This window comes from Amaranthus tricolor, chromosome 11 (genome assembly GCF_026212465.1).
Source record: "Amaranthus tricolor cultivar Red isolate AtriRed21 chromosome 11, ASM2621246v1, whole genome shotgun sequence".
NCBI classification, from domain to species: Eukaryota; Viridiplantae; Streptophyta; class Magnoliopsida; order Caryophyllales; family Amaranthaceae; genus Amaranthus; species Amaranthus tricolor.
Genome location: NC_080057.1, coordinates 26320218 through 26333240, shown reverse-complemented (window position 1 = coordinate 26333240; position 13023 = coordinate 26320218). Strand labels below are relative to the sequence as shown.

Here is a 13023-nt window from a genome sequence, read left to right as displayed (position 1 = left end):
ATGCTTTTGATCATTGTGTTCCAAATAGATTGTAATTTGATGAGGTAATTCATAAAAATTAGGGTTGATCGCAATTGAAATTATACCCCAATCTGATTCTGTCAAGCCATTTAAGAATTTCACTAGAAAAAGAGTAGACAAATTGATAGCCATTAGTTAGAGCTAGTATTTTTTAATTCAAACTCAACAAGCTACGATGGGTTTTGCCAAATTGATAGCTAATTGTAGGAAGTTAGGGGGTTTTATATTTTATATTCAGAAAAAAATAGGGGAGAATTATTCGGAAATATTATTCGGAACTTAAAAAAGGTTTTGATTACTTCTATTTATTAGCGATTATCAATAGAATTATTGGGAAGAAGTTAGACGGGATCGGAGGTTTTTATTACATTACTTTTACTTGTAGATTACTAGTGTAATACACAACGATAATAATGTATTTCTAACATACTTGTAAAAATTAAAAAAATAATATTATTTGCACTATATAGTTTAATGTATTAGTCATCTCTATTTTTAAAATATTCAACATGTATAATAGTGGACTTATTTGAATCAGAAATTATATAATACTATTTGATATAGATGCAAAATAATAATAATAATAATAATAATAATAATAATAATAATTATTATTATTATTATTATTATTATTATTATTATTATTATTATTATTATTATAGTGGTAGTAGAGTATAGTGAGCGGGCGCAGTGGCTTGCTAGGACTTTACCTATGAGCAGAGTGTGGGAACTGTTGTATAGACTGGTAGTGTTACTTAGCTCAATTAGATCAGCTCATTTTGAGGCTAAGTCGGTCTACATGCCTAGAGTTATGGTTCGGTGTTTGAAATATGCTGTGCTGTGTACTTATTTTGCGCATGCCAGCTGGAATACACGGACACTTCTCTGAACTGGCGTGTCCCGTGTCGGACACGTGTCGGACACGGACACGCGACGGACACGCGAAAATCCGTGTCCGACACGCCAAATGAAGTGTCCAATATTTTAATATTTTTTCGGACACGCGGACACGGCAAGGACACGGCAGTGACACGGCAAAAACACGAAAGGGACACGGCAAGCAGTCAAGGACACGTTTTTTTAAAAAAAACTATTTTCCTTTCTTTTCTTCTCCGTTACTTCCCATGCTTCTGATAGATATGGTCTTGATATTGATGAATTATTACCACATTTATTATCATTATTTTCAATTTTATCATCATTTTTTCCTAATTTTTGCAACCCATGAATGATTGAAACCAACCTTGAATCTCTATCTTCTTCAGAAAAAACAAAACCCAAATCCATAAACCCTTTAAGTTTTTCAAATTCAAGGTCAGATAAACTCTTACTTAATCCCTTCTTTTTTCTTCTTAATCTGTTGGTAATTTCTGGGTTTATTTCCTTTAATGGAGAAGAAATCAATTTTAATTTTATTTTTTCTGGGTTTTTTTCCTTTTCTGATTTTGAATAATCTTCAAAATCTTCTGATATTTTCACAGAAAAAAATGGTTTGCAGTTTTGATGTTAGAAGAACAAAATTTAGAGAAGAATAAGAATCACTTAATTTTGTGGGGAATTTGAGGTAATTTTTTCCAGAAAGGGAATTTTAGTATGAATTGTTGGCAAAGCTGGGATTTCTAAATTTGATGTGGGTATTTCTGGAAATTTTTTGAATTTGAATGGTTTTGTCTGGAATAAATTAATAAAGATTGTAAAATTATCTTTAATTTGATATATTTATTATATTACCATTTTTAAGTTGGCGTTTTCCCGTACCCGTGTCGTGTCCGTGTCCGTGTCCGTGTCTGTTTTAGTGCAACCTAGCATGCCAGAACTGTCATTTGCAGGTTTGTGACCCAACCTGGGTGGGGGCACTGGCAGGTAGAGATTTGTTCTCTCTACGATTTTCTTGGATCAGCTGTTGTGTTTCTTATGTACGGGAATGATGTAAAGTGCTTTGTTACATCGATTGAACCTTGGGTTGTGTTCGCTGAGTATGATTGTGTTATGATCTCGGTGATGGTTCTTTGTGATCAAACTTGGTTAGATTTTATGTACTATGATTGTTTGTTCAGCGATCAAGTACTTGATGTTCGGGAAAAGCATAGTATGGTCAGATTTCATTCGCAATGCACGTACATGAAGATAGAGGTAAAGAAGGTAGGATGGTCTGACAGTCCTAGTAGATTCTTTACTATGCTGGATTCATTAGCATAGGCCCTTAGGGGCAGTGTGAGGGAGCTCGCTGGTGGAGGTGTGCACAACCTCAAGGTGGAGCTTGCCTCGTGGACTCGTGATGCATATGGAGCATTATGAGTGAACTTGTGATGCTAGTTGAGCGTTAAGAGTCGTTATACTTGGAAACGAGTATGTGATAGGTCTTAGTTGAAGACTTATCAGGATGGGTCTTGTTTTCAGACTTTTTGGAATGTATGGCTTATGCTTGAGCTTTGCATCGGGTTTTGCTTGAGAATGGTTTTGCTTCACTATGGTATGATGAGGTAGTGGTTGACTACGTGTTCTCGTCAAGGTGGAGGTTGTTGAAATATAGTGACTCGAACAAGTCATTATATGGGATGAAGATTCGGGAAATGGATAACGCAGGTCGCCAGGCAGAAGGCTGTGCGCGGACCGCGGAGTTTTATGCGGGGCGCGGAGCACTGCGATTTTCGCGGGAAGTTAGTTTTGGCACGTTTTTTGCTGGTTAATCTTAGTTTTTGACGGGTTTTTTTGTATTTTCTTAACCCTAATTTTTTTTTATTATGAGGTATACTATATAAAAGCCCCATGTTATTAGAATTAGAGCATAGGATGCAATGCAAAACACAAAGTGAGGAAAACTAAGAGAGAAAAAGCTTGGAGAGCCATTGTTGTGGTTTCTCGTGTTCTTCTTGTAATCTCCCGGTTTATAGTGAAAAGTTTATTCTCGGTGCCGGTAGATGTAGCTATCACGTTGATAGTGAACCAGGTTAATTTCTCGGTGTGATTTTCTTCATTGTTTGTTTGAATCTTTATTGTTTTCATTATTGTTTTCGATCTTTACTTCCGCTGTCGCACAACAAATTCTTCAATGGCGTAATAAAATCGGATTGGGAAACAATCCAAATGAACCCTGATTTTGATACATTACCTCATGAAATCACAATTGATCTGGAAGGCAATCAAAATAATCATCATCAAATCACAATCCCGATCAATAAATTCCTTTTCAGATCAATAAAAAATTTAATTACTGGATGTTGTTCCTAATTTGGTGTTTTGTAGAAAGAACTCTGATTATACGAAAATGGTGGACGAGGAACAGAGAGAAAGAGAGAATTCTTTGAGTTTGAAATCAATAAATATTTACTATCATTTGAATTATGGAGGTTTAAGGTAGTTTAGTAGTAGTTATGCTGCTTCTTCTTTATCTTCTTCTGGTAATGGAAGAAGTATTAGTAGTACTGATGATAATGTTCATAGACCAAAATGTGATATTTGCTTCAAGTTCAACAATGCTATCAATGGATCACGTCAAACGATGTCGTTTCATTTGTGTCCGAACGACGTCGTTGTTAGGGATTTTCGACCCACTGCGGGCCCCATTGCTCCTCCTTCAAAGCTAAGACGCCGTAATTAATTAATGGAGAACGGGTTCGAGTACGGGATTGAGTTCGGGTTTGGGTTTTGGATTGAGATCGGGTTCGAGTTTGGGATTGAGATTGGGTTTGGGTAATTATTAGTAAAGGTATTACTATCACAAGGTTGGAGAAGAAAGTTAATAAACACTTGATCAGTTTTGGTATATCATCTTTTTTCCGGTTCATTCCACGACGGCGACGAGGCCATTGAAGGAGGATTTTCAAAATTTCTTTGCGTTTTACGTGCCCATACAGTTGTTCGGTCGCTTGTTTTACACGACCATACCTTGACCCGGTCGATAGATGTTAAAAATCCATGCAAATTTTAAGTGGTCGTCATTTCTCGCTTGGTTGTCGGAATTGGGCATATAATATGTCGTTGGAAAGCTCTTGAAGTCTAGTTTCTAATGACGCAAACGTTGTATTAATACGATTTTTTATAAAAAGTTATACCCAATAAATTGAACATGTATCAAATTTCAGCACAAACAAACTTTAAACGATCGTTAGGAACGATTGAACGTTGTTAAATTATGTGTGACGATGATTAATATTTGTTTGTTTAATTTTTGCAGTTGTCCATTTCTTGAATTAGGGTTTCTAGATATTGATTTTTTCCCAATTGATCGTCCTAGACGCAATATTATACGTTTTAATTGACGTTGAACACCAAAAAAAAAAAAACAAACTATTTGATTACCGTGTAGGTCGAGAAAAAAGGACGATTTGAAGAGAATCGAACTAAAATCTTAAATAAACAGTGTTTACTCTAACTGAGAGTATGAGACCATACGTAATTCTAAAATCTTATTATTATTATTATTATTATTATTATTATTATTATTATTATTATTATTATTAAGATCAATATGATAATATGATATTTTAGAGGGACACAATTCATGAAAAATTTAGATATAGACATTTTTTTTAAAATGCAGTCATTTATTTATTTTTTATTATTTATTACATTTACATTTAATAGTCCCTAAGTAAAATGTTGACTAATGCTATATTTATTTTGTCATTATGAACTATCTACAACGTGACAAAAAGGCACCTAATAACATTGCTTATTTTAAACCAGTAGTTAACGATCAATTATACAACTTGATTTTATTAATTCATTTTGTTTTTATGATTGATGATGGGTCATACACCACCTTGATTTCACAATATTCGTTGTATTATTATAGGCTTTCAATTCCAATAACCATAAAATTTATTATTGTTCCTCCGTCATTATTCTTCTATTTACAAGCTACTATTTCTAATTTTTGCTTCACTTGGTCATACTTTCCAAATCATACTTGATAAATTTAATTTGGGGTACGCTAATTTTGTGTAAACTAAGTTCATATAAAATCTACTCCAACAGATAATATTATTATCAAATGATAATAATAGATATTATTTTACACCATTAATTTTTACTTTATCCTTCAAAATTACGGGCATTGTCTGCTCATAGTCATGGCCTAACAGAACAAGCCCGCTAAACGTCGCAGTTGGCTTTGGCCTAGCCACACTAGTTCACTCAATTTATAAAATGGTTAGCCTCGGTAGATCCACCATTTTATACCAATGCAACGGCCACTACTAATATGGGACCATCCTTAGTTTAAAGGCTAGCATGATATTGGTTCCTAGTTAGTACGTTCCTTGTTATTACAATGTTCATATTTTTTTCTTAGCAACCATAATTATTATTATAAATTCACACCTAATATAATTGACAAGTAATGCCTACATGTCTAAGAAATTGTAACCGTTATATAATAATGCATAGATAGGATGCAGACTTGCGGTGTTAGCTTCAGCCTCACTCGGTCCTAATCATTGCAGAAACTGCTCTTACTCTTTCTCGAGTCGATGGACTCCTTGACCGTGCTCTTCTTTATGGGTATAAGTTATCGCCTTCCTTCCCTCCCCAGACTCTAACCATATGATGATGATGATGATAACATATATTGCATAGATAATTTTCGTTGTTTTATTGGCAGAAATTTAGATATTTGGGGTCTAATTGACCACATTTTTCTAGTTAAACAAGAGGGTAAGGAGTCCGAATCCTAGCTTTTTTGTAAGCGGAATTTATTGGGTATGATAGTATGAATAATTAAAAGAGTTAAAATGCGTGGATGTGAATAAAATAAATAATATAGATCATTTATATAAAAAAATATAAAAATTTAAACTAAAAAAAATGTAATAATAACCTAAGGATAGTGGGGACTTGGAGTACTATTTAAAAGTCCCCCATTCATCATTACTCATTAATTATAAAAACAAGAGTTTTCCACGAAGTAACACACCTTACACATAGTCTTATGCGTCAGCGTACTCACCTTCCCATAACAACCCAATATTCCCTTCTCTCTATTTATACATTTTATTGATGTTAACTTCACCCAATTTTCTCCTACACAAAATTCCTTAGAAACAAAAATATATTTTCATCCCTTCTACTCCCTTTTACAAACTTACATATATACATTCATAAATTTCATAATTTCAGATTAAATTAAAAAAAATTATTATATAATATTTTCTTTTTATTAAGTCGTCATGTCAATTAAAGATTGTGGTCATCACAAAGACAAGAAGAAGATCCTTTACAAGAGAATTGGCTATGGTATTCTCGCTTTAGTAGTCGTTATTGGCTTGATAATTCTCATCATATGGGCCGTCTTAAGGCCCTCAAAGTCGATTTTCACTTTACAAGATGCAACCCTATACAGCTTTAACTTAACTAGTCCAGTTCAACTCACTTCCATCTTTCAAACTACAATTGTGGCTCGAAACCCGAATAATAAAATAGAGATATATTATGATAATCTCCATGTTTATGCTAATTATCATGATCAACCAATTAGTCTATCAACCTCAATTCCACCTACTTATCAAGATAGTAATGAGGTTACTATTTGGTCACCTTTTCTACAAGGTCAAAATATACCTATTGCTTCCTTTATTGGGACCCAAATTGATGGGGAGATCCAATCAGGGAGTGTTTATATTGTGATCAAAATTGATGGACGGGTGAGATGGAGAGTTGGAAGTATGATCATTAGATGGTATCATATACATGTTAACTGTCCGGCATATATTCCGTTAGGGAATCCTAGTATTGGGATTAAAGTGGGGAATAACGCCGTTAAGTATCAGCTTACTCAGCGTTGCAACATTAATTAAGGTATGATGAAGTATATATGAAAATAGTCCGTAAAATATATAAGCGTAAACTTTTATTTGAGCTGGTTTGTAAATTACTATTATGAAGTATTATATTTTTTCTTTTTGTTCATCTTTTCTTTATTGTTGTCTTATAATTATAAATTATATTGTAGAATTTTTTTTATGAATAAGAAAAGAAGGAAAAAGATTTTTGGGTTTATTGATTTGCAATTAGGAACTTTTTTTAAGATAGCATTATTAGAACTATTGATGTTACTTGGAATATAATATTGTTTTTTAATGTAATCGAATGCGTAATTTTAATCATTTTTATTTTAAGTTATACATAATAAGAAATTACGAAAATTTAATATTATGAAAATAAGTATTTAGAGCAGATGATTCAAATGAGATCTAAGCAACTTAATTATTTTTTTCGTACACATTAATTACAATATAAAAATTAAATTTAAAAAATGTACAGTTTTATTTAAGAATGGAGAAATTACTTACTTTTAGTGTTTCATTTTGTTATAGTGTGCTTCGATTTTATTAATGTTTGGAAGGTTGTGGGCTGTAATTCTTTAGTTTTGTTTCACTTTCGTCGCTCCTTTAATCGTACATTTGTGTTGTTATTCAAAACAAATGCTTATCTATTCTCTCTCTTTTGTGCTTCCACCTTTCTTAATAAAGACTTTAGTAAGTAACGTTTTAATATAGTCCAATTCAATCAAAAGTTCTAATATTTTATTTTCTCTATTTTTCTTTATTTGTTCATTTTAAGAGAGAAAAATTGTAATTAGATTTTTAAAGTATATATTGAAGATAAAATATATTTATATAAAATCTTATTAGATTTGTCTTGATATAAAGTTTTTTAATATACGATTTTTATAATTCTTTATGATACGTACTTATAGATATTAAGGATTAAAATTTGCTAAAAAATACGTGTAAAAGGTAAAGTGGACAAACAAAAAGAAACGGAAGGAGTATATATATTTTACTACTATCTTTCATATGAAAATCCTTTTAACTTGTAAATACATCACATATCTTCCTCATGCATAACGCTAAATATTCTACTCGAAATAATGAGATGAATGAGATTCAAAATCCTTATTTTTTATCACGTTAGCTTTTGATGCACTATCCAAAAATCTTCAACCAAAAGCTCAAGCTAATGGTTGAAATCCCATAATATGTCATATACTTTATCACATAATTCATTATTCATAAACTATATTAAAATGATACATAAATAATTATTTAAAAAAAGTTCGTGAAATCATAAGTACTTTAAATTAATGTAAAGTTGCTAATTATGTTCGCTAATAAGAATCACTTAAAAATAATATTTTAATTATCATTAATAGAAATAAAATTATATATATTTGACCTCCAAATATCCAAATGTGAAAGCCATCACATGAAGTCGAGAAATGAAATCGAAAAGGAATGAACCTTTTCGTGTAAATACACCTAACAAAAAGTCTTGAAATGAAAGAAATCTTATAAAATGACCAACAAATAATGGACCAAAAATTGTTAGAAGAAATGTACTTTTTACATTTTTTTTTTTTTTTTTTGCGTGGAATTTAAACCCCATTCAATCATTCATACACCTTTCCTAGTTTCCGTGACTTGTTGACTTAGGACTTGTTACGAGGTCATAAAGAAGCAAGGGCGTAGTTTTCATGTGCTTTGCCTTCCAATATCATTTACATTCATTCAATTTAATACAATATTCGTATTCAAAAAATTATTAAAGTTTTATATTGCATAAATATTGAAATAGTGAATTTTTTTTTAATTTGTGGATGATATTACAGTTGAGTTAAAATGCGTGGATAAAAATAAAAAGTATTTCTTTATTACTAAAAACTTGTAATTTATCACAATATAATGTTATTTTCGACCTAGGAAAGTTCCATAACGGGCCGACTCACAGTTAACAGCCCATAAAACATCTTTAGTTTCCAACACACTCCTTTGCATTTTTTCTTGAAGCTAATTTATCATCTTGGCCCATATTCTCCATGCCCAACTTCGTGTACTATTGGATCAGCAATTTTTGTACGACCGTTTCACAGTAAGACGGGTCCATATTAATACCCCAAATAATTTATAACAAAAAAATTTAATTCAAAATTGAATCTAAATTGTTTTTTTAATAAATTAGAATTAAGTCACCCATATTAAGTTGTCTCACAGTAAAACGGTCTTTATAAAGAATTTGTCAAATTTATAAGCACTAGTCGTTTAGACTTTCACAAATTCTTTATTGAGATGGTTTTACGGTGAGACCTTTTTATTGGATTTACTCATTCTCCTTCTGACCCAATATATTTAAAGCAAAGAGAAATTGTTTTGATTTAAACAAATGGTAGTATTAAATGAAGAGAAAAAATGAATTGAGAGGATAAAATTAAAAAAAATTTAAAATGCATGGATTAAATTAAAAGAAATTGTAACCATTATCCAAAAATAAAAAAAAATACAAAATAAATAAGACAGACCAAAATAACTGTTAATGTAAAATGAATGGGTTAAGTTAATCGTTTATTATTTTAAAATGATGAATTATAACACTGTTGTATCTTTAATTTTCCTAGTCACTTTTTATTCTATTGTATCTTTAATTTTTTTTTCCTTTAATTAGTTTAATTGGTCATTTGGACCCCAAATTTTAATTTGTCACAATATTATTGTCTTCTTCCTTCACTTAATTTCTTACTCCTGTGTTGATAAAATTATATTCATTTTTTAATTACTAAATTTATAACCCGATTCTTATTTGTCGCCACCATTTTCATTTTATCGCCACCCCTCGAATGAAATTACGACTTTGCCCCTGGAATTGAAAAAATTACGAAAATGCCACTAAGCTTAAAACCTCTATAAAAACACTTCAAATCCACTCAATAACACTTTCATCACTTCCATAAACTCAAATTCTTCACATAAAATTAAGCGGAGCTAAAACTTTGGAATCGAAGTCGTCAACAAAAATTCGAGGTAAGTTTTATTTTAAATCAATCGAAAAAAAAAATTTTAAATGGGTTCGGCACAGTCGCACAAAACGTGCGACTGTGCCGAACCCATTTTAAATTTTTTTTTTTGTTTTTGTTTTTTTTTTAATTTCGAAAGAGTTTCTTGTTAGTTAATGTTATTTAGTAAATGTTGTAATAGAATGTATTATGATAATGTTATTGTAAGAAGTAGTTTTTAATTTACATATTCGAAATAGAAAAAAAAATATATGAGTAACCAGTCGCACATTTTGTGCGACTGGGTTGTGCGACTGAGTTTTCAATTTTTTTATTTTTTTTTATTTTTTATTTGGAATGAATTTGTTTAGTGTAATTAATTTATTAAATTTGATTTGTTTAAATATTTATGAATATAATAATTGTTTAATTGTTTGTAAATGTGAATTATTTTTCGTGTTACTTGTTTTTAATTTATTTGATTCTAAGTGTTTATTAAATTAACTTTAGAATGTCGTCTTAATTTAAAATATGAAAATTGTAGTAAATGGCTGGAAATCAAGGTAAGGGAAAAGGGTTTTTTAGAGGGTTATTAAGCGGCAATAGATCAAGGCCTACTTTACTGAGAGGTGGTCCCCATGAGAGGGGGGTTACGGGATCTGCAAGGCGAGCAAGGCAAGAACAGGCGGCCATACATAGTCAGGCCCAACGTTCAAGTACCCTAGAGCAAGTGCGTAGTCACTTTGAGCGCCAGAGTAGCCTACATAGTCATACGGTCGGCTCAGGTGACGATGATACTGATTACGACGAGTCTCTTAGTCGGGAAGAGTCTCTTGGTCAGGATGAGTCTGCATGTCATTCTATTGATTGGACGATCGTAAGAGGCCATGCTGGTAAGTTCAGGATTAGAGGGCAGGGCTCGGGTGGCACTTCTGATCAGGCAGGAGTAAGCCAGGCTGAGGATGCGGCTCCACGGGGGAGGAGGCGCTCGCAGTGCGTCTACACGGACTGGTTAATCACATCACCCCAGCCCGGGGGCCCTGTTGATACCACTTTAATACCCAGCTACGGTGGGCACGTAGCAAAGGTTATATTTGAGGGATCGGAGCGCACCCCTCCGATTTTGGAATGTCGTGCTCGGAAGAAAACGTTGGATTCAATCATTAGACTTCAGGACATGTCTGATGAATTGTACAGGGTGTTACCTGGTACTCCCCTTGGTCGTCTGCCGTATATAATACACCAGCACATCGACAGTGCTCTCATTACGGCATTTGTGGAAAGGTGGCAGCCTGACACCAACACCTTCCACATGCCGTGGGGGGAGATGACCATAATGTTGCACGACGTGCAACGCATCTTAGGAATTGGCATTGACGGTTCTCTTCCCGTGCAACCGTCTGATAGTGACTGGCAGCTTGGCCTGGCCGGCCTTTTTGGTATGCCATTGTCGGAGCTGCGTGCGAAGGGGCACTTCACAAGTGGCAGCATTAATGTTGGTGCACTGTTGCAGCTATGCCACCGTTCTCAGTCTATGGATACTCAAGGTACCGCCTACTACATGGCTATAGTAGGTTCCACGTTGCTTGTGGATAAGACTAGAGTCGGGATGCGTCCTCACCCTGTTGTTACTGTTATCGCTGATCAGGCTGACATTGCTTGGGGTGCCGAGACGCTTGCTCACTTGTATCGCCAACTGGGTATGGCGACAAGGACTGGGTGCAAAACTATTGCTGGTTGCCTGACACTGTTGCAGACATGAATTTACGAGTACTTCCCAGCCTAGGTCCAGTCGCACGTTTTGTGCGACTGGTTTGTGCGACTTCATTCCTATTTTTTTTTTATTTTTTTTTTTGCAAAAATCGAACCGATTAATTACTTACCGAATCGTTATCATGCTCGTCTTGGTATGCCATTGATGTTCGATCTACAGTTCTAGCTTGTTTAACTTTACGTAGTGTTTTTAGAGAGTTTTTAGAGAGAAGGTATCGTGTTTGAATTCGAATATACTACCATAACGCCTCTGAAAATTCAATATATATATAGTTCCGATAATAATGTTATTAAGCGATAACAATGTTATTAAGTGCCATTTACATTTCTTAAACATTTTCTAAGTTAAGTGGCATTTTTGTAATTTTTTTAAATTCAGGGGTAATATGGTAATTTCATTAGAGGGGTGGCGATAAAATGAAAAAAGTGGCGACAAATAATAATTCCCATTTATAAACCCATGATACGATTTTCACCAATTCAAATGATTTTTATTAGATTCTCCCTTATAACAAATTTTCTATATTTCAATTTACTTGTAATATTTGCTTTTTTACGCAATTTAATGCATAAATTTAATTTTTAATATTTCTAATTATGTAAAATAAAAATTATAAAAATTTAATATTAATAACTTTTGCAATGAGACGACTAAAACAAAATCTCACTTGACTATATTTTAACTTATAGATTAAAAACAAATCACAAATTAAAAATAATGAGTAAATAATGCCAAGTTTAATAATATTACAACTAATATGAAACGAATGAAATATTTGGACGAGTTATTTTTTTTGAAATAATAGGAGTATTCGTTATGTGAGACTTGGTCTAAACATTGTTTAGATTGATAGAGCTAAGTCAAAAATTGAGAATAAGTCAACGATTCGATGAATTTAAACTTTAAGTTGATTAAGTAACCTCTTTAATTCTAATTCACGAAATCAATCATCAATTTTGAGCAACAAACTAGACATACTTCCAAGCATTTCCAAATCATTCAAATACCACAAATAATCCACATTTTAGCCCTTCTCAATTTGACATAAATGTTTTTCTGAAAATAACCCTAAGACCTATAGAACTATATTTCACCGTATCGAACTAAAATTTAAAATATAAAATATTTATTATTTTGATTAACATAATTTTATAGTAGTAATAAAACTCAATCCATTCACAATATTATATTATAGATTTGCAGTTAGTCATAACCTAAACATAAATTCAATTCGAACAATTTATTTAAACAACATTTGATGGAAGTGTAGAAGTGATTAATGCAAAAACCTATAAACTTAAATACTTTATTGTTGTAATTTGAAAAAAATAAATATTAAAATTATATTTTAAAAAAATATTAAACTTTAAAACTTTAATTCGTAAATTACTCTAATTATTATAACAAAACTATTAACATAAAGCAAAAGTTACATGAAAAAGAGGGAAAGACCAAATAA

At 32.3% G+C, this 13023-nt stretch overlaps 1 protein-coding gene across 1 annotated transcript; it reads left to right on the top strand.

The window, feature by feature from the left end:
- Nucleotides 1-5901: 5901 nt before the first annotated feature.
- Nucleotides 5902-7106, top strand: LOC130827795 (NDR1/HIN1-like protein 1). Its single transcript, XM_057693647.1, has one exon. The coding sequence runs from the start codon at nucleotides 6192-6194 to the stop codon at nucleotides 6816-6818; it is 627 nt and encodes a 208-aa protein (XP_057549630.1). The 5' UTR covers nucleotides 5902-6191; the 3' UTR covers nucleotides 6819-7106.
- Nucleotides 7107-13023: the final 5917 nt, after the last annotated feature.

Excerpts from the sequence above, each read along its gene's own strand:
- LOC130827795 (XM_057693647.1), top strand. The coding sequence starts at position 6,192 with ATGTCAATTAAAGATTGTGGTCATCACAAAGACAAGAAGAAGATCCTT.